The 17,998-nt window shown below is 51.6% G+C and overlaps 9 protein-coding genes across 9 annotated transcripts; 4 read left to right on the top strand and 5 right to left on the bottom strand.

Annotated features, from left to right (window-relative positions):
- Positions 1 to 1,156: 1,156 nt before the first annotated feature.
- EDD37DRAFT_652105 (uncharacterized protein) lies at positions 1,157 to 2,350 on the top strand (the record flags this gene model as incomplete). Its single annotated transcript, XM_062818428.1, has 2 exons — positions 1,157 to 1,206; positions 1,261 to 2,350. The coding sequence occupies 2 exons, from the start codon at positions 1,157 to 1,159 to the stop codon at positions 2,348 to 2,350; spliced, it is 1,140 nt and encodes a 379-aa protein (XP_062667632.1).
- A 10-nt stretch (positions 2,351 to 2,360) lies between these two features.
- Positions 2,361 to 3,648, bottom strand: EDD37DRAFT_494580 (3-oxoacyl-reductase). The gene is made up of 3 exons (XM_062813370.1): positions 3,483 to 3,648; positions 3,232 to 3,434; positions 2,361 to 3,159 (listed from the first exon to the last, which is right to left on the bottom strand). Exons 2-3 carry the CDS (start codon positions 3,386 to 3,388, stop codon positions 2,372 to 2,374), a joined length of 945 nt encoding a protein of 314 aa, XP_062667631.1. The 5' UTR covers positions 3,389 to 3,434; positions 3,483 to 3,648; the 3' UTR covers positions 2,361 to 2,371.
- A 132-nt stretch (positions 3,649 to 3,780) lies between these two features.
- Positions 3,781 to 4,983, bottom strand: EDD37DRAFT_567610 (uncharacterized protein; the record flags this gene model as incomplete). Its single annotated transcript, XM_062814160.1, has 1 exon — positions 3,781 to 4,983. The coding sequence occupies one exon, from the start codon at positions 4,981 to 4,983 to the stop codon at positions 3,781 to 3,783; it is 1,203 nt and encodes a 400-aa protein (XP_062667630.1).
- Positions 4,984 to 6,585: 1,602 nt separating this feature from the next.
- On the bottom strand, positions 6,586 to 7,703 carry EDD37DRAFT_494431 (uncharacterized protein). The gene is made up of 2 exons (XM_062813368.1): positions 7,242 to 7,703; positions 6,586 to 7,189 (listed from the first exon to the last, which is right to left on the bottom strand). The coding sequence occupies exons 1-2, from the start codon at positions 7,510 to 7,512 to the stop codon at positions 6,600 to 6,602; spliced, it is 861 nt and encodes a 286-aa protein (XP_062667629.1). The 5' UTR covers positions 7,513 to 7,703; the 3' UTR covers positions 6,586 to 6,599.
- A 1,246-nt stretch (positions 7,704 to 8,949) lies between these two features.
- EDD37DRAFT_494409 (mannosyltransferase putative-domain-containing protein) lies at positions 8,950 to 11,097 on the top strand. Its single transcript, XM_062813367.1, has one exon. The coding sequence runs from the start codon at positions 9,393 to 9,395 to the stop codon at positions 10,866 to 10,868; it is 1,476 nt and encodes a 491-aa protein (XP_062667628.1). The 5' UTR covers positions 8,950 to 9,392; the 3' UTR covers positions 10,869 to 11,097.
- A 230-nt stretch (positions 11,098 to 11,327) lies between these two features.
- EDD37DRAFT_652101 (uncharacterized protein) lies at positions 11,328 to 12,302 on the bottom strand (the record flags this gene model as incomplete). Its single annotated transcript, XM_062818427.1, has 1 exon — positions 11,328 to 12,302. The coding sequence occupies one exon, from the start codon at positions 12,300 to 12,302 to the stop codon at positions 11,328 to 11,330; it is 975 nt and encodes a 324-aa protein (XP_062667627.1).
- Positions 12,303 to 12,580: 278 nt separating this feature from the next.
- On the bottom strand, positions 12,581 to 14,670 carry EDD37DRAFT_494404 (histone-binding protein RBBP4). The gene has a single exon (XM_062813366.1). It carries the CDS (start codon positions 14,379 to 14,381, stop codon positions 12,858 to 12,860), a length of 1,524 nt encoding a protein of 507 aa, XP_062667626.1. The 5' UTR covers positions 14,382 to 14,670; the 3' UTR covers positions 12,581 to 12,857.
- Positions 14,671 to 14,873: 203 nt separating this feature from the next.
- EDD37DRAFT_636081 (Alpha/beta hydrolase fold-1) lies at positions 14,874 to 16,245 on the top strand. Its single transcript, XM_062816956.1, has 2 exons — positions 14,874 to 15,519; positions 15,575 to 16,245. Exons 1-2 carry the CDS (start codon positions 15,109 to 15,111, stop codon positions 15,905 to 15,907), a joined length of 744 nt encoding a protein of 247 aa, XP_062667625.1. The 5' UTR covers positions 14,874 to 15,108; the 3' UTR covers positions 15,908 to 16,245.
- Positions 16,246 to 16,610: 365 nt separating this feature from the next.
- On the top strand, positions 16,611 to 17,970 carry EDD37DRAFT_494258 (triacylglycerol lipase). Its single transcript, XM_062813363.1, has 4 exons — positions 16,611 to 16,918; positions 16,976 to 17,144; positions 17,222 to 17,552; positions 17,604 to 17,970. The coding sequence occupies exons 1-4, from the start codon at positions 16,834 to 16,836 to the stop codon at positions 17,910 to 17,912; spliced, it is 894 nt and encodes a 297-aa protein (XP_062667624.1). The 5' UTR covers positions 16,611 to 16,833; the 3' UTR covers positions 17,913 to 17,970.
- Positions 17,971 to 17,998: the final 28 nt, after the last annotated feature.

Here is a 17,998-nt window from a genome sequence, read left to right as displayed (position 1 = left end):
CGACGAATCCCTCTACCAAGACGGAAGCTTTGCTACCGTGCCGTCAAGCCTGTTTCCAAAAAAGTGGCACTGTCTGACAGGGACTCCATCGACGATATAGATCGAAGTTCTGCAGGTTCGCGACAACGAGTGTCTTGACAACAAGCTAGTAGGGATACACGATAGAGACGATAACCTCCCTTCTGACAATGCATAAAGCTCTATCGTTGAGTGCGAAGGACTTCGAGATGACAATAAGAAAAAATACCTATTTGCACCTGACGAGCGACACTGGTCAGACCGTGCCACTTTTTCTGGAAACAGGCTTGCCGTGTACGTGAAATCATTCCACACGTGGAAACAAACTCAATCGACCAAGTTGCGATGGACTCGTATGACCGGCATTGGAACCTCGGACTCACCTTCAACACGTAAAAAGGCTTTCCTAGCGTTTCAGGACGAAACCTCCCGTGTCTGCAAGTTCATTTACTCGCCTACTGCTGTGCCATGTGAACAGCCGGAAATGCGAGTCTTGATCTCTGGTCCCTTGCTTCGAGATGAACTCAAAAAGGTGGTCAGAGATCTCATTTCTGAAGAGATCAGATCTGCACCACCTTGAACTTACCGCTATGGATCTCATAGAACGATGTATGAAGGACTCTTAGATTAGGTTCGAGCCGTGACCTGGCATCATGATGATGGACTATTGAAGCATGCCATGTGTCTCTTGAAACGGTTTGGTGACGAAGGAAACAGTTGCATTTTTCTTGGGCTGCACATTGAGATGGGTGGCGGCTCTCAGTGGCTTGCTGTAAGTCGCAAAGTTGCTGGTCAAACCGTGCAGCGTGCCGTGACGAATAATGTACGTATGTAGATGCAGGAAATGGGCGCGCCGAGGTGGTGTGGGCGCTGTGGGTGGTGTCCTTGGTGTGTGCAAAGGGCAGAGATATGCACCTGTGGAGCTCTTCCCGGTGCCGGAGATACGAGGTACTCCGCAAAAAAACATTTTTAGTGGCATGATAAGCGATAACCCAAATTTGCGCCTTTCTTGTGGCATGCGCTGAATGAAATCCGCTGTTACGGAGACTGCTACTGTTTGTGGTGGTGCCTGGAACGCGACAACGCACGCGATCTCTTCCCCAGACAGCCTTGACGCGACACCGTCTTGCGCTTCGTGATGCCGGATACTGGTGGAGAGTCGCTATTGACTGACCTTTGCGCCATTTGGTAAGTCCTGCCGTTCGCCACAGACGCAATCTTTACTGATTGTTTGAAACAAAGTCATGCAAACCCAATCAAGTATACCTGCCCACGGTGTGGCATACACACATGCTCTCTCCCCTGCGTGAAGCGCCACAAGACTTGGGCTCAATGCTCCGGAATTCGCAACCCTGCTGCCTACCGAAAGAGGGCCGATTTGGCAACGCCGGCTTCGGTTGACCAAGACTTCAACTTCATTACATCGGTGGAAAGATCCCTGCAAAAGGCTGATGACTTGCCCCTAAACAAGGACAAAGCCTTGGCTCCGAGCGGGCTACGACGTCAAGAGCATGGATCGAAGAAGGGAAAGTTCGAAACCGAGGTTGAGGAAAGAGGCATTCAACTTGTCAGGGCTCCTCATGGACTATCCCGGCACAGACAGAACAAGTCACGTTGGTACGGAAAAGAAAACTGTATCATGTGGACTACAGAATGGATACACCACGATGGGACGACGAGAACACAGAATATCCTCGAGTCAAAACCGGTGGGAAAAGCATTCGTCGAGTGCTTCGGTAAGAATGCCCTGCTAAGAAAGACGAAAAGGAAACGCAGTGACACTGAACCTGCAAATGTGCCGGCTACAAAAGATGATACTCTTGTGATCCAGGCAACTCGCGAGGAGACCGCACAAGATGCTGCCCCAGCAGAGAAAGATGTTCCTCCTGAGGAACCTGTCAATGATGATGCGGTTCCTATTCATGAAGGGCCACAGGCCCCTACCACCTCTGCTGGAGCAGCAACGAAAACACAAGGATCCGATGCGACAGACTTGCCAAGTAACATTCATTTCTACCTACTCAGACCCATGACCACTGCGAAATTAAAATGTCTGATACCAATATCACAGAGATCAACACTGAAGGACCTCCTTCAGGGCCGGACGATGCTGGAGTTCCCGACCATCTATGTCAGACAGGAACCACCAGAGGCACTAGCCGAACCCTTCATAACCGAAGAGAAGTACGACGACCATTACGGCAAAGAGATACCGATCTCGCTTCCGGCCTATGCTCCCAACGACACTCATCTCAACGAACCACCTACCTCATTAGACGACATTGACGAGAAAAAGGTATTAGAAGTCCTGCAGAAAGACCTCACAATTTGAACGATTCCATCACGTTCTACTCTAGCCCAACTTTCCCGGCACAAATGGATGTCCGGCACTAAGGCCACCACATACAGCCCAGGCCTGGCCGTTAACGTAGCTGGCCTCGTCGCTTCCCAGAAACAGTGCAACTCGGGCAACCTCATCAGCAACCGCTCCCCTCTGCAGCGGGTTGAGTTGGCCGATCTTTCTCTCTGTCCCTCGATCTCGTGCCCGGTCAAACATGGCCTTGGTCATTCCTGTCTCAATGACCCCCGGACACAGTGCGTTGACCCTGACGCCGGTTCCCGATAGCTGGTATGACATGGTTTGCGCTATCGATATGACAGCAGCTTTGCTTGCGGAGTAATCCGTTCCACCAGCATTCGACCTCAACCCAGCCACGCTCGCCGTCCCAATGATACTGCCTCCAGGATAATCCTTTCCAGCACCAGTCTTTTGCATGGCAATGGCCGCGTACTTTGCACACAGAAAGACCCCGACAGTATTGACTCGCAGGGTGTTCATGAAAGCATCGCTTGTTACATGTTCATACGTGTTGGGCACGCCGACAACGCCAGCATTGGCAAACATGATGTCCAGTCGTCCGTACTTTTCCATAGCCTGGTCCACAACTGCCTTGACCTGCGCCTCGTCCCCAACGTCCACTTTGACACAATGTACCTCACAGTCGGGGTAAAGCTGGGCTAGCTCCCGCTTGTGCTTGTCCAAGTGTTCTGTTGCATAGTCGCAAATATATACGGCTTTGGCTCCATTTTGTGCGTATTGATGGGCACTCGCTCGACCGATGCCAATCGGAGAGTTGCAGCCTGTACAGCTTGTCAATGAATCCTGTTCTCCTATTCACTGCTGCGGTCTTGCAGCATTGTAGCATATCGTACCAGTCACGATCACGACTTTCCCTTGGATTCTTTGTCCTACTGAAGGTCCTGCAACATGGCGGATCCGGGGAATGTCCTCGAATGTGCCTTCGGAAGGGATCCCTTCGACCAACTGCTTCGTGAGGGCGGCCAGGCGCCGTTTGGGAACGGCGGTCATATCTAGGGAGGGCGGAGGGGAGGTTCGGAGGTCCTATGGTGCCAGACTGCGTTCTGTATAGCTTATGCGGGAGAGTGTGGAAGGCAGCGCTCACATTCGGTGCAACGGGGTTCTACTGTTCAGTGTCAAAGCAATTGTATTCTTTGGGCGAGCTTTATATGCCTCTTCCCTTAACCTGACTGCGGATTCGTCCGCGTGAATTATCGCAGAGGGGAGAAAGATACCGAGGCTCAACGACCGATTGGGAGGAGAAGGACTTGTACTCTGGGGAAGACGCGCTCGGGGTGCAAACCTGCCAAACATGTTTGAATTGTACAGCGGCGTCTCCCCATCTCTTCCTATCTCATCTCATCTCATCTTGTTTCTTTGCCTCACCTACATATGCACCATCATCATTCCTGTATGAGAAGCTCCAATATTCGTGCGCGCTCTCGCTCACACCAGCAAGGCTGTTCATTCTCTCCGCAAGTGGCGCACCACTTCCAGGACCAACGCTGAAGCCAGTTATGCCCGTTGTACTGCGGCTCTGGATCCTGGCTGGCTGATCCCTCGTTGTAAAAATGTTCAAGATTCCAACTCAATCGAGAGCTTTGCTTGAATTCAACCGTACTCCAATCAAAAGAGGAGTCACCGCCCGGGCGATTCGAAGGATTGAACAATGTATCTTCCATGCAATCTCCACCCTCAGTCCGATTTCGCACGTCACATAGACCTCCGAAGCAATGCCACGTCTTGACCTGGACCTTGACATGCTCTGGCCCTTTCTGAGCCACGCTTACACGCACATTTGTTGCACACATTGCGCAGGTTAATAGGTCCTGGCACTTCCTGTGCACGTTCCACGGTCTCGACACCCCACGTACCGCATCCATAATCACAGCAGGCAGCGTGCTATTTGCGTGGCTGCAGCCCACGCGCCTGAACTTGTCAATTGTTGGTGCAACCACAGCCATGACCTCATTGGGTAGAGACGCATCCGAGGGCCCGAATTCCACCACTGGGGGTCTAAACGACGGCAAGAACATAATCATCGCATATGTGGCGTGGATGAAGAGCTTTCCATCAATTATACGTCCTTCGGAATACATTGGAACCTTCCCGCTCGTTGCACACGTAACGGCAGCACATACGTGCGAAAGCCCTGAAATGTGCGGTCCATACTGCGGACCAAGTATGTGCCCTCTGAGAAAAGCTTCGACAACTTCGCGAGTCATCCCCAAGCTTTCTCTGCCCTTGCAGATCCGTACCTTATACGATGCAGGGTGAGTGAGTCGCATGGGGCACTGATATTTGCGCGGCGACGATGTCCTTTTCCACGGGTACACCTTCTTGCAACTGTGGCAGAGCTGCAGCTCGGGGTGTTCCTCCTCCAGCAGATGCAGGAAGTATATCCTCTGCTCATCATCGGTGAATGCCGTGTCGATGTTGCCTTGCAGGGTGTCGTAGAAGAATCGCGACGTCAGGCCGAGGCATATAGCGGCTATATTCGGCAGGCGGGAGGCGACGTCGAGGATCAATTCTTTCGGTAGCCTGGCGAGATGGCAGAACCGAGTAGGTTCTGACGGATCACTGGCAGCAGTCAACGGGCTGCGCATGACCTCTCCAGCTGACAAGTTGCGTAGGACTTCTCCTGCTGACCAGCTGCTACTCGGATGAAAGAGACCAGGGCCTTCTATCTCTGTGGGAGGCGTGACGCAGATGGCAGGGATGACTGTGACTCCCCGCCATCCTCCACGTTGCTCCGTGAGAGTTGTCTGTCTCATGATGACGAAAGTTGTCTGTTTCATGATGACAAACGTTGGATATGAAAAGGGTGGAAAGTGAGGATGAAGGCAGGAAAGGAAAACGAGCAGAGATTTTCCGTCCCTGTCCTTTCCTGCCCGGTCTCTGAACAAGGAAGATGATAGATTTGGTCCCATCGTGGCTTGTGTGAATCTGTCCACAAGCAACAAGCATAACTCGCTATCCAGAAATCTACAAAGTTTGTTACGGCTACTCCCTGGACTATAACTCTTTTTTTCGGTTACTGACCAAGCACAGCGAGAGGTCTTGATCTTGAACCGCTCAAAGGTCCAAACAAAGCTCGGACAGAGTGCAGAAACTCGGTACTTCCAAGAGGATCGCCGGGGCCCCCAGGGTAGGCACACAGCGACAAGTGGCACTGAGAATATCACTTATTGCTCCAATGGATGAAGAAGATAGGAGTGCCCAGAATACTACTTCTGCGATCAGCTCATCTGATGTCGCGGAGGTGAATATAATCTGCAAGAGACAAGCGTTTGTCATGTTCACATGTATGTCAGTCGTTGGCAGACAGACACGCAAACTACCTTCCACCAGACTGTAGGGATAGGAGAGGCCAGTCAGCGATTCAATCCACACAAGGCACTCTCAACCGGAGAAATCACCCACGCAGTTGGACCTTTGAAAAATGCCCTTCCATGGTATGATATGATCATGTAGACTGCACATCTAGTCCGTCAAAACCCGTTATTGTGTGCCGTACCGTGGCCTTGACGCCCGAGATGTGCATGCATGATTTGGCCATGTCAGCATGCTTATGTGCACGCAGTAAGGGTCCCTGGACCGCCTGCAGGTACGGACGTCGGGCAGTGAGGTCTTGTTACACAGCATGGAAGCGAGGTCAAGTTTTGAGCCTTATTCTTGGCTTTCCCTAAATTCAGGTACAGGCTGTTTGAGCCCGAAGCCAACCCTATTCGTAAACGCCCCGGCAGGCCGTTTAGTGCTAGTGACCCTGACACCGTGCATTCCAGTGGCGGTGGCCCGAACCGCCCTTGGAGCTATGCACTGGTGACCGACTATTTGGTGCAGTGATGAAACAACCGCACGGACGGCGGCTGCGGCAGGATCCCAGGGCGCACGTTCCTCCCTATCTCTCACAATTTCGACAGGTATGCACGAGAACCATGTGCGCAAGCAGTTGAAGTTCAAGACCGACTGCCAACACAGTTACGAACCGATTTGGGGAAAAAAAGATCGATCATCATATGGTAGGTATAAAGTCCACCAGCAGAATCCAAGCTCCAAATGTCAGTACTGTGCACTGTCCCATTGTTCGCCAAATAGATTAATGGTGTATATCACCACCGCTTTGGTTCCATCAGTTCGTCATGCCTCTTTAGCGGGGTCACCGAGAAATGCTGTCAAGCTCGGAAGGATGTGAAGGTTGGTTATCGCTCTTCAATAAAGGTCACCGAGGATTACTGTCGAGCTCAGAAGGATGTGTATAGGAAGATTGCTTGGCGTAGGAATTTGTATTGTCCATTTCGGACATTGTGTAGGCCGGAGCAGGGCTGCGACCCGGACTGTGGACTGGTTCGGTCGCCGGCACCTCGTGGCGTGTCGTCGCTCGGCCACGGCGGTTGCGTCTCCGGAGCAGCAATGCAGCAAGGCCAAGAAGTGCGAGACCACCGACAACACCGACCACGATACCGGCTATGGCGCCTCCGGACAGACCAGATGACTTGGAGACCATGGGTGTGGAAGTTGAGGTCGAAGAAGCCGAACTCGTTGCGGAGGCGCTAGTGGCGCTGGTTGTCTGGCTGGTGGTCGTTGACGATGCAGTCGTGCTGGAGGATGTCGTTGCGCTACTTGTCGTGGCCGCGCTGGAGCCCAGTTGCATTATGACCTGAGGACTTGAGATTTGGCTGGCCGAGTTGTCGGTGTAAGAGGCGCCCAAAGGCAGAAAACGGAAAGTGTATTCGGTGGTCTCTGAGAGCTGTGAAGACGGTGTGTTCACGACCCAGTCCACGTACAGCGTCGACGAGACGTTGATGTTGTCTAACTCGGTTAGCGATCCAGCAGGGCAATTTGGAAAAGGATGTAAACTTACTAACGATCAGGTTTTGATAGGATGTGTTGGACTGGCTTCCAGTGACCCAGAGAGCGCAGTCGGAAGAATTAGCCTCCGGTGCATACTGGGAGAACCAGCTGACGAGGTTGGCGTCCCATTGAATCCTGAACGTGCTTCCCAAAGTGATGGTGGTGCTGAAGTCTGGCAGAGCTGGTTTCAGCCAGTCATCCTGTACCACCTGTGCGCTCACAACCCGCAAGAAAGCGAGGAGAATCAACGCGCACCTGCTGCTGAGCGAGAGACTCGACATTTTGGATCCAAACCTGACAGAAAGAGCGGTATAGGTTGAGGCAGAGAAGGAAACCCAAGATCAACAGTCCTAAAGTAAGTACGGTGCTAGGTGGAGAGGGGGCTGAGGCGGGAGCTTTGTACTCCCAGACATATTGAGTGTAACTTTTAGTGCAACCGGTGTCTGGGGCAGGGTACGGATGGCCTCACCTACTGTCAACCTAGCTCCGTAGATCAAGCCCCGATTGGATGGGTCCCCGTCGTTTGATAACGATTGAGTGACGGGCGAATAGCCGGAGGAAAGGTACGGAGCTATTCGCTCAGTGCCTGCAGACGCCTATGCTCGTATAGGGATTCTTCTTCTGTTCTCTTTACCTTTTATTGACTTCATCTCATGAAACCGCTTTAGATGAGCAGCTTTTCTTTCTTCCAATCATGCCAACAGACAAGCGCGTTCGATCGAAAGTGTTTAGTTTGTGTTATCTCGAAACTCCTTAGGGCTGTAACACTCGAGTCTCGCAAGTTGGCCCACATGGGCGCTAAATCATGCGGTGGTTCAAGCTTGTCGGCCTGCGACGGAGGCTGTTTTTTAGACTCGTGGCCCCCAAAGTTTGTTCGTTCGGTATGAGAGAAATTCAGAAGGGTAGTACAATGGAGCGTGTCCAGGTAGTAGTCTCGACGACAGGTACAATCATTGGTGCGAAAGCAAACGCTATGGCCTGGACTCGACGCTATCTCGTATGATAGTGCGAGGTTAGCTGTACTTCGTGACAGGTCAGCACTGCAGCAGTAAAACAGTATTATTCTGTCCCACTTTCTCTGCCCCTTGGGAGGCTTGTCGCATGAGAAGAGGGTCTGGCGGCCAAACGGCGTCAAGTTCGAAGTCTCTCGATGGGCCATGGCAGAAGATTTCCCGCGGTGTCCAGTAGAGCCCGAAGCTCTCAGGTTCTAACTTTTAAGCCATGTTCCTGCGCCTCTTGTTGGGTCTTTTTCCTTCCCGTGCCGTGTCTGTCAGTGGTCCAGCCTGGCCTCATAGAAGGGTGGCCTTAAAACGTGATGTATAAATGATGCAGTGGCAAGTGATCCTTCCGTAGAAAGATCTTGCAAGGTTTGGCGAGATCGGTGGAAAGTGCATACTGGTTAGTGTTTGACTCGTATTCGGCCGCTTCATCGCCACAGAATCTGGCTGTCAAAGAGTTTCGATGATTCGAGTTGTGCCGGTGATTGAGGCTGAGATTGCGGGGACAAAGAAGAATGAGAGGAAAATGCCAAGGTCTTTGTAAGACACCTTTAGGCCCATGTGCCTCAGGCATGCTCCGGGCATTGGGCCACTTGATTTAGCCGTTGGACTCAGCCACTGGCGGGCGCCTGCAGCAGTTCAAAATTGGCAACAGGCCCCTACAGTATGTGCCCAATTGACTTTAGCGGTCAGTTTTTGGTGCTTGTTTGATTGTTTCCGTTTAGTGCCCGCCCCCGGCAATGTGATTCCATTCTATTCTACTTTCGTCACTTCAACCTCCTCTCACCAGAAGCTGTTGCCTAACATATCGAATCAACGACTTCACACGCCATCAACAATTCCAACATTCGGCATCAAACGGCCACAGTGATGGTGTTTGGCACTTGAGTAGCGACTTTCTTCAGCGCCATCGACAGCACCACGCGCGATACCACGAGTTGTCTCTTCGCGACAGCTTTCATCATTGTGATTGACTTCAGGCCCCCAATATTCGACTGAAAGAAAGGGCGACGAGTACGACCTTCTTCGCGTCGAGACTGCTCTTGCCTTTCTTCGTTTGCCTCTATGCCAGCGCCTGCTTCTCTTTAGCGACGACAAGCCTGAGATCTGATAATTCTCAACGACTTTACCACGCGACATCTTCTCACAATACTATCATCAACATGCCGACCATCCTAAATTCAAAACTAAATTATTACGCAAGTAATCCAAATGCAAGAAGACTCCTAGCTGGCGTGGGAATCATCTTCATTCTTTATCTAATATTCGGCACTGAGACGAGTCGATCACTACTGGACGTTGGCTCTTCGAGTACTAGGATTGCGCCCAAAATCCAGCACAATTTCGCGGATGGACTTGACACGCCTCTCGATCTCAATGTCTCACAATGGGGTGAAAGGGCCATAAAAGTACGCCAAATGTCGCAATGGGCCGACCTTGCCGTCAAGAACCCAGCCGCCGAACGAAAAGCCTTCGAAAAGGCTTTACAGACGCAATTCCCTTTCCTGGCCGGCACCGAATCTCTCCTTTACGCACCTTGGTCGACGAATGCCAAACAATTCTCGTCTCAAGTCGGCATGGTCATCTGCACGGGATCCAACAACTTCCACCTCGCGGCTCATCTCATTGCCAGTCTCCGTCGTGTGCACAAATCCAAACTCCCCATCGAAATCGCTTACTCCGGCGACAACGACCTAAAACCCGAACACCGTACCTTTCTCCAAAATCTCGAATCAGGAATTACTTTCATCGACCTCCTCGACCGCTTTCCACACGCACATGACGAATTGGTCAACGGCGGTTGGGCCATGAAGCCATTCGCCCTTCTCGCATCTTCCCACACTAAGTCTATGCTCGTCGATGCAGATGCGATTTTCCTGACGAGTCCGGATTCTATCTTCGACATCAACCCTGGCCTCCACCGCACCGGCACACTTTTCTTCCACGACCGAGCCGCACTTGGTGGTGGTGATGAACGCCGTGATTGGGTGAAGGACCAGATTGCAGCTGCAGGGATCGAACCTTCGCAATATCTCTCCACCGAATCGCTCTTCTACAGCGGCAAAACCTGGTACGAAGCAGACAGCGGTGTTACGGCCATGGACAAGTCTCGTCCTGACGTACTCATGGGTCTTATCTTCGCCACGTGGATGAACACGAAAAAGGTCCGCGACGAAGTTTCTTACAAAGTCTTTTATGGAGACAAAGAGACATTCTGGGTTGCCATGGAACTGAGCGCCGTTGATTACTTCTTCCAACCGTGGTATGCCGGCACCATGGGGACTATCACCAAGGAAGACGGACAACCTGAAAAGATTGATCTGAAGTCGACCAAGGTCGAAATCTGCGGCACGCACATGCTGCATTTAGATCATCTGGGTCAAACGCCGTTCTGGATCAACGGCGGCATTTACGAGCACAAAGAGGATCCGAGTACGGGATATTCGACCATGACGCATTACTGGGTCGGAGAGACGAGCGATATCAGACTGACCCAGCCGCAATGGTATTGGGTGAATGGCAATACAGGTTGTTTGAGAGAAACGGGCGTCAGGGTCATTCCGGACCAGATCAGGAGGAACATCGAGAAGATCGAGAATGAGGCCACTCGCATTGATGAGTTGATTCGACATATGTGATTGTGATGCATTTTTAGGTGGCGGTAGGTATGGCGATGCACGGCAGGCATTGATCCAGTGTTAGAGTACGTACAGACAAAATTCGGGCGTGATCAATAATGGGTTGATCCTGGTAGATTATCGGCCAGGAACGGTTCGCAGCTTTTCATTACAGACTGGGGAAAATGACTATGATGATGATTGTTCTCATGAGTTGACTAAGAAACAGCCATTTCGGTCTATCTTCTGTCTATCTGAATAGAGTATCAGAGCCAAATATGGTTCTTCCAAGATCCTCGACCAATGATTTCAACCGAGAAAGAAAAGACGTGGTCTACCAAGGTAGCCAAGCTTGATTCCGCACTGCATGCCATGCCGCCAATATCAAAAAGTCGTCGCAACCTTTCAGCACACGAAATGTTTGGACAATGCCACTATTGAATACATTCACATAGCCGTCAAGCACGCACGTGACTGCTTTCATCGCCCGTGCTTCAGCCAACCAGACTGCACGATTTGCGTTGAACTTTCATTCACTTGCTGTGCCTGAGTGCTCGTGGCGGTGAGGGTCTGTTCGTTGCCCGGTTGAGCTTTTTGGAACAAGTCCCGGCGCAAAGGCGCGTCGTAAGTTCGCACTTGCACCGCCGGTGCATCGAGGGGTCGTAAGAAGTCTGGTATACGCCATCTGGATCTTCTCTTGTTGGGATTGGGTCTGTTGATGGGTCGTGGAAATTCGTGCTGGTCGAGGGGGAGAGTATCGCTGGATGGTCGTGGTGAGTTGCCGGCAGTGTTGTTGCTGGAGTCAGGAGGACACGTGGAATGGGGACTGGTTTGGACTGAGGCCAATTCTGGACTCTGGGGCTTGCCTTGGGGGTACCACGACTCGGGGGTCATAGATGACATGGACGACAAGGGCGAAATGTAGAAATTGTTGTGCTCAGGATGATTTTCGGGCTTGCCTTTGCGGACAGATAGTTGAAAGGGACCGCGCTCGTCGGCTGAGGTTGGATGCCAGCTTGACACCAGTCCTCGGGCTGTACTGGAGGACTTGTTTAGAGGGCGGCTTTCGTGGTCACCTCCACGGCACCATGTTTGGAATGGAGGAAGGTCGACGGCTTCAACTTGGCCGACGACTGTGGTGACTTGCTGCACGAAGATCTTGTTCGTGCTGATGTCTGAAGGGTCGGTGACAATAGGCGCACTCTGGATTGTACCAGGTCGATTGTTGGCATTGTCGCTGCGTGTAAGTCGTTGGCGCCATTCTCGCGAGTATATCGAGCCTGAGGACAGCAAGACTTTGGCCGGGGAGAAGTGGATGCGGTTAATGTCATGCTTGGACTTGTGCGCCCGATCTTGAGCTTTTCTTGCGAGTCGATCTCGACGCTGTAGGAAAGGAATGTCGGAGTATGCGATGGCGACTGATCCCGGTTCTGTTGGGTAAAGACGCCTGCTCATGGTAAGGCTCTTTGGCTCAGCTAGACCGGCGGGTATCTGATTAATACACGAACTGTAATTGCTGTAATTACAAGGCCGAGCGCTCCTGTAACTGCCCCGTGTCTAGATTCGGAGAGTATATAAACCCAGAGCTTAATCAAATGGCTGATGATGGCGCAATAGCTCAGGGTTTGTAGAGTCTCGACGTTATCAGGGAAGCGCAGACACAGAAAGGAGAGCACAAGGACGGTGAATTGTGAAAGCATGGTGAGTGTTTGACTGTCACAGCTCATGAGTGTTATGGTCGGCGTCACAGGTGCGGGCGGATCTTATGGTTGCTTTGAGGCAAACGCGAGAAGAAGGAGGATGATATGGAAAGATCAGGTCGAGCAGGTGCGACGGTTGACATGATTTCGTGACATGAGTGAGGGAAGGCAGCTTCGATGGAAGAGGCAGAAGAGTCCACTGCCTCGACGCGATTCACGCGCTTGGTGGTGAAGATGCTTCCAGGAATTGGTATTGTGTTCATGAGTTTGGCATTAATTGAAAAGGCGGTGGCGTTGCTATTCACCATGCTCAAACGCTGATCGTCTTGAAAACACCGAAACCACTTCCACCAGTGACCATTACTGTGCCGGGCATTTGCGGGTGCCAGTGGACTTCTTTCCCGTCTTCAACGTGGTGAATGAACAGTAATTGAGGAGGAACCTTTTCAGCGCCTTCACCCAATCCCAATCCCGTCTCCCTACCATACTCTTCATCGTCCAACTCGACAGCCAAATCCCAGAGAGTGGCCGTATTGTCTGCGCAAGCCACAGCCACCACACTGTCGTCCGTTGGATGCCATTCGATTGATGTGATAGGTGCCTTGTGGAAGTTGAAGTCGGCAACAGGACTAGGCTTGACTTGTCCACCGCCAGACTGAGGCTTCCACTGTCGTAGATCCCATACCGCCCACCGACCATCATCGGCACCAGTAGCTAACAAATGGAATGTCTGTCGTGACCAGGACATGACGTTGACATCTGTGTTGCTGATCTTGACATCCACCACTGCTTTGCGACTCTTACTACGTGCATCCCAGACCTTCACAGTACCGTCGGAGCTTGCGGATGCAAACACGAACTTCTCGTTGGGGGACCACTGCAGCTCTTCAACCGCGTCGGTGTGGCCTACGAACGGCCTGCTGTCGGTTGACCAGCCGCCTCCCTCCCTTCGTTCCGTGTTGAATATCTGACCTGCATTATCGCCCGATAGTAGCCGACCATTGGGATGTAATGAGCTCGAGGCCCAATCAAGCGCGTAGCCTTCCGTCTTGTGCATCCGTACAGTACTGAGTGGTTTGGAGGCGTTTGGAGGAATGGTGAAACCTGGCGTAGCAAGTGATTGCAGGTAAGGCGAGACATCGTGGATGAGGATTTCGCCGCTCTCGAGTGATGTGGCCGTTAATGTTTGTGGTATTTGTGTAGGATCCGTTGATGCATTTGCAGGTTGGAAAGACCGTATTCTGTTCGTCGTGCTGGGGAGAGGTATTGATCTGGACTCGAGGACAGGGTCCGAGGACCCCTCGTTGTCCGAGTCATCATCATCACTTTCCGAATCTGACTGATTGCCTCGATCCATCTTGGAAAGGCTGCTCAGACGCAGAATGTACAACTCATTCTCTTTCGCCCTTGACGACTCCGCTTGAGTTCCTGCCACGGCGTACAGCGTTCTCGGGTATTGTTTTCTTTGGTCGCCCAGGTTATCACGGACGATATCGAAGGACAGACAGGGCCAGGTTGCGGACAGGACATGCAGCATCTCGTAGGTAGAAGGATCGGGTGTTAGGGTCATTCCTGGCTGCAATATTGATCGCCCAGGTATGAAGGTCTGCTGGTTTGTGTCCACATCCATCACGTCCTGCGCCTGCTCTGCTTCTCTTTCTGCATCTGGACGGCCGTCGACACCGGCTTCCATGATCTCGTCCTCGGACTCGTATTCATCTTCGAACTCATCTTCGAAGTCGAGAGTGGATTCACCATTGGCATCGCCGTCTGGTCGTTGTCCTGCTTTCAATGATTCCAGGTTCTCCTGGTCATCTGCCTGTCTTTTTGACATTGTGATTCAGGATGCTTGTCTGTGTGCGTCCCGGACCATCCAAGGGTGTCTCTTCAATGTCTGGAAATTGTACAAGTTGCGCAGGAAGAATTTCCACCACTCCGCATTTCGTTTCAAATTATTTTTCTCGATAAGACTTTTGTTTATGTGACTATCTTCACGTGAGTCAAGATCACGTGCGAGACCTTTAGTCATCGGCCACTCTTGCCATATTACCGTTATTGAGAGGTGGGAGATGGCCAGAAAGATAACTTGGGCGCCATTGTCTAACCGAGCATGCAATGATTTGAGTTGTTGTTGACGATACGAAAGTTCAGGCGTCTACACGTGGATGGCCTGAAGGTGAAAAATGCACGTCGTCAGACAGCGGCGTCTGCGCGTACACTAGCGTCATTACCGCACGATGATCTCTCAACTCCGCAGTCGCTCTTCGTCAGACAATCGCTTTCTGTCCAATCTGGCTTTTCAGATGGAGAAAACGCGTGTTCCAGACAAGCTTATGTGTAGGGATTGACTGAAAGGATCAGCCGAGTGGCTGTATGTGTACCTTTCAGTGTCGGCAAGCTTTGGCTCCGCATCAAGACATTTAAAGATCGATCGCCCTTAATGCTTGAAGCAGTTTAACTAGACTGCAAAAGGTCTACTGTACATAGCCACATAAAGAGCCTCACACACCCAGACCTTTTCGTGATTTGCCCACAAAAGACGAACATTCTGCGAAGTGGAAATGAATACCAAACCAGTCATTTATATGCTGCATGGAGCATGGCACAGTCCTGCCTATTTCGTCACGGTCAAGTCCATGTTCGAAGCTCGGGGATATAAGGTAATATCTCCTCAAGTGCCGACCTCGGGGGCTGTGCCTCCCACGAAGACATTGTACGACGATGCCGACTTCGTGCGTGGGGAGCTTGAGCCGTTGATTGAGCACGGTCAAGATGTTGTCTTGGTCATGCACTCGTACGGCGGCGTGGTTGGCACTCAGGCGGCTGCTGGACTGGGGAAAGCCGAAAGACAAAACCGAGGCCTAAAGGGCGGCATTGTTCATCTTTTCTATGCTTGCTCATTCATCGTGGCCTTGGGGCAGAGTCTTTGCGATCCTTTGGGAGGCAAACTCGCGCCTTGGATCAAAGCCGAAGTAAAGTTTCTGGTGTCCTGTGTCAACGAAGCATGCTAATCCGAGTCACCGGCAGGACGATGGCAGTTGCAATCCCATGGATCCTGAACAGCTTTTCTATCAGGACCTGCCTGCTGATCAACAGAAGTACTGGGCTGCGCAGTTGAAGCATCATGTCGCTCAAAGTCAGCTCGATCCAGTCAATCGGGTGGCATACAAGAACATTCCGGTCAGCTATCTGTACTGCGAGAATGACCAAGCTTTGCCTCTGCAATTTCAAAAGCTCATGGTCAAGCAATGTGGTGTCGAGGTGAAGGAATATACGTGCGATGCCGGGCATTCTCCTTTCTTGAGTCAGCCTGACATGTTCGTCGATTGCATCGTCCAGGCGGCGGAATCGACTACGTGACCGACCCCAGGTCTGGGTCTTGAGTCATGGGGACCCCGCGCGTAGATTTGGATCAGCAGGACAGGATCTGAGATGCGTCAAGCCACTTCCGGACGGCGCTCCGGAAGATTAATCAACGTATGAACCAGGATGTTGAGAACGAGCAGTCGATCGCGTGATCTGAACCGAGGCAGAGTGAACGGGCGCGCGACACTCCATCAAAAAGGCTCGAAAGATGTTTGACACTGATGTGGGAGTGTACTGCAGAAAGTCTGTCTATGTGCAAGGATCATAGAGAGAACAGTCAGAACTGCCTCGCGCGAAAGAAGTCGTTGATTTCGTGTTTAATTGGAGCAAAAGTCTCCGGAGTTCATTTCTTTTTCGCGCCCTTGACCTTCGCCCACCGTGTCTTTCATCAACACCATGAAACCACTCGAACACGATCATATGCTCAAAGTTTGACCTCGCCCACCTCTTGTTGGCCGAGGTAATGACATCCATCACGCGGCGCCATCATCGGCTTATTTGCTCGTTACGGATGCGGCCGCCACACACCCAATAACAGCATCGATGGCTCTACTGCCAGTGTCAACACACACTCTAAAATTGCGTGGCTGCTCTTGCTCCGGGCCTCTGTGCAAATGGCAGTCGCGTTCCATGTCAGAAATGTACATCTATGCACTAGCTTCGGCTTTGCTGCTCGATGTTGCGTGAAGTCTCAATCCACAGCAAGGGTGACCTTGATGCATTCCACGACCAGCATCCTCACCATCAGAAAGAGACGAGCAGAAGCGTGGAAACTTCAAGTACTTCATCAGCCGCCTGTTCGTTTCGTCTCATGAGCATGTTCAGTCACTCTCTGCTTGTTGAAATTCATCTTTCGTCAATTGTTTCGCCTTGCCCATTGCTTGCTGCTTCTATCCTTTCCAGGATTTCCTCGGTGCAGGATGACTCGCCCGCAAAGTGTTCTTGCATATGCTTTCTTCATTTTCAGCTTGGCTTCTGCCCTACCGTTAACGCCTGTCAAAAGAGGTACAGCACGCGACTTCTATGTGTTGACGAAGAGGAACTAAAATATTGCGGCTCCAGCGATTTCTGAAGATCTACTCGACCAATTCTCACTGTTTGAACAATATTCAGGCGCAGCATATTGTCCGGGAAACAATGACGCGACCACAAGTGCCGCGATTACTTGCAGTACAGGCAATTGTCCGCTGGTACAGGCTGCTGGTGCTCAATCCATCATTGAATTTGAAAAGTATTTGCTCCCCAAGAGCCACGTGTGTGGCATACACTCCAACGACGATTGCGCTGACTGGGACATCTTGTTTGCAGTATTGGGGCCGGGGACGCGCAGGGCTTTGTCGCTCTGGACCACACGAACCAACTAATTGTCATCTCATTCCGAGGCAGCGTCACGATTGATAACTGGATCGCGAATCTGGATGCTGTCATGACCCCATGGTCCATTTGCACTGGCTGCGATGCCCATGCAGGCTTCCTCGACTCTTGGAACAGCGTGAAGTCATTGGTACAAGGAGCGATTGAGGGCGCCATATCGACCTATCCATCTTATAGCATAGTCTCAACCGGCCACAGCTTGGGTGGTGCATTGGCTACCTTGGCCGCCGCAGACCTCAGAAATTCTGGATATGATATCGCGCTGGTACGTACGCCATCTTGAAAGACCGACTGTGTGACGACTAATCGGGGTCAGTACACTTATGGCTCTCCTATGGTTGGAAATCTGGCGCTTGCAACCTTCATTACCTCGCAAACTGGTGGCAACTACCGTGTGACACATGCAAATGACATTGTGCCTAAACTACCTTCCTATGCCTTGACCTTCGCACATGTCTCGCCGGAATACTGGATTAACGCGCCTACTGGAGTCACGGTCACGGCAGGTGTTGTCCAAGTGAGTTCTGGTGAGATAGACTTGCAGGGAGACGAAGGCCAGCTAGGCGGCACTGTGACCGACCATCTCTGGTACTTCAACTCGATCTCGGCGTGTAGTCCTATCTGAAGTTCATAATGAAAAGTGTATATATCAAATACTTGACGCAATGGGCATGATGGCCGACGCTATGTCTCCCACCAGGCCAACGGTAC

The sequence above is a fragment of the Exophiala viscosa genome (genome assembly GCF_022695815.1).
Source record: "Exophiala viscosa unplaced genomic scaffold EDD37scaffold_9, whole genome shotgun sequence".
Lineage (NCBI taxonomy): Eukaryota > Fungi > Ascomycota > Eurotiomycetes > Chaetothyriales > Herpotrichiellaceae > Exophiala > Exophiala viscosa.
Note: the sequence above shows the minus strand (reverse complement) of the source record. Positions and strands in the feature narration are given on the sequence as shown.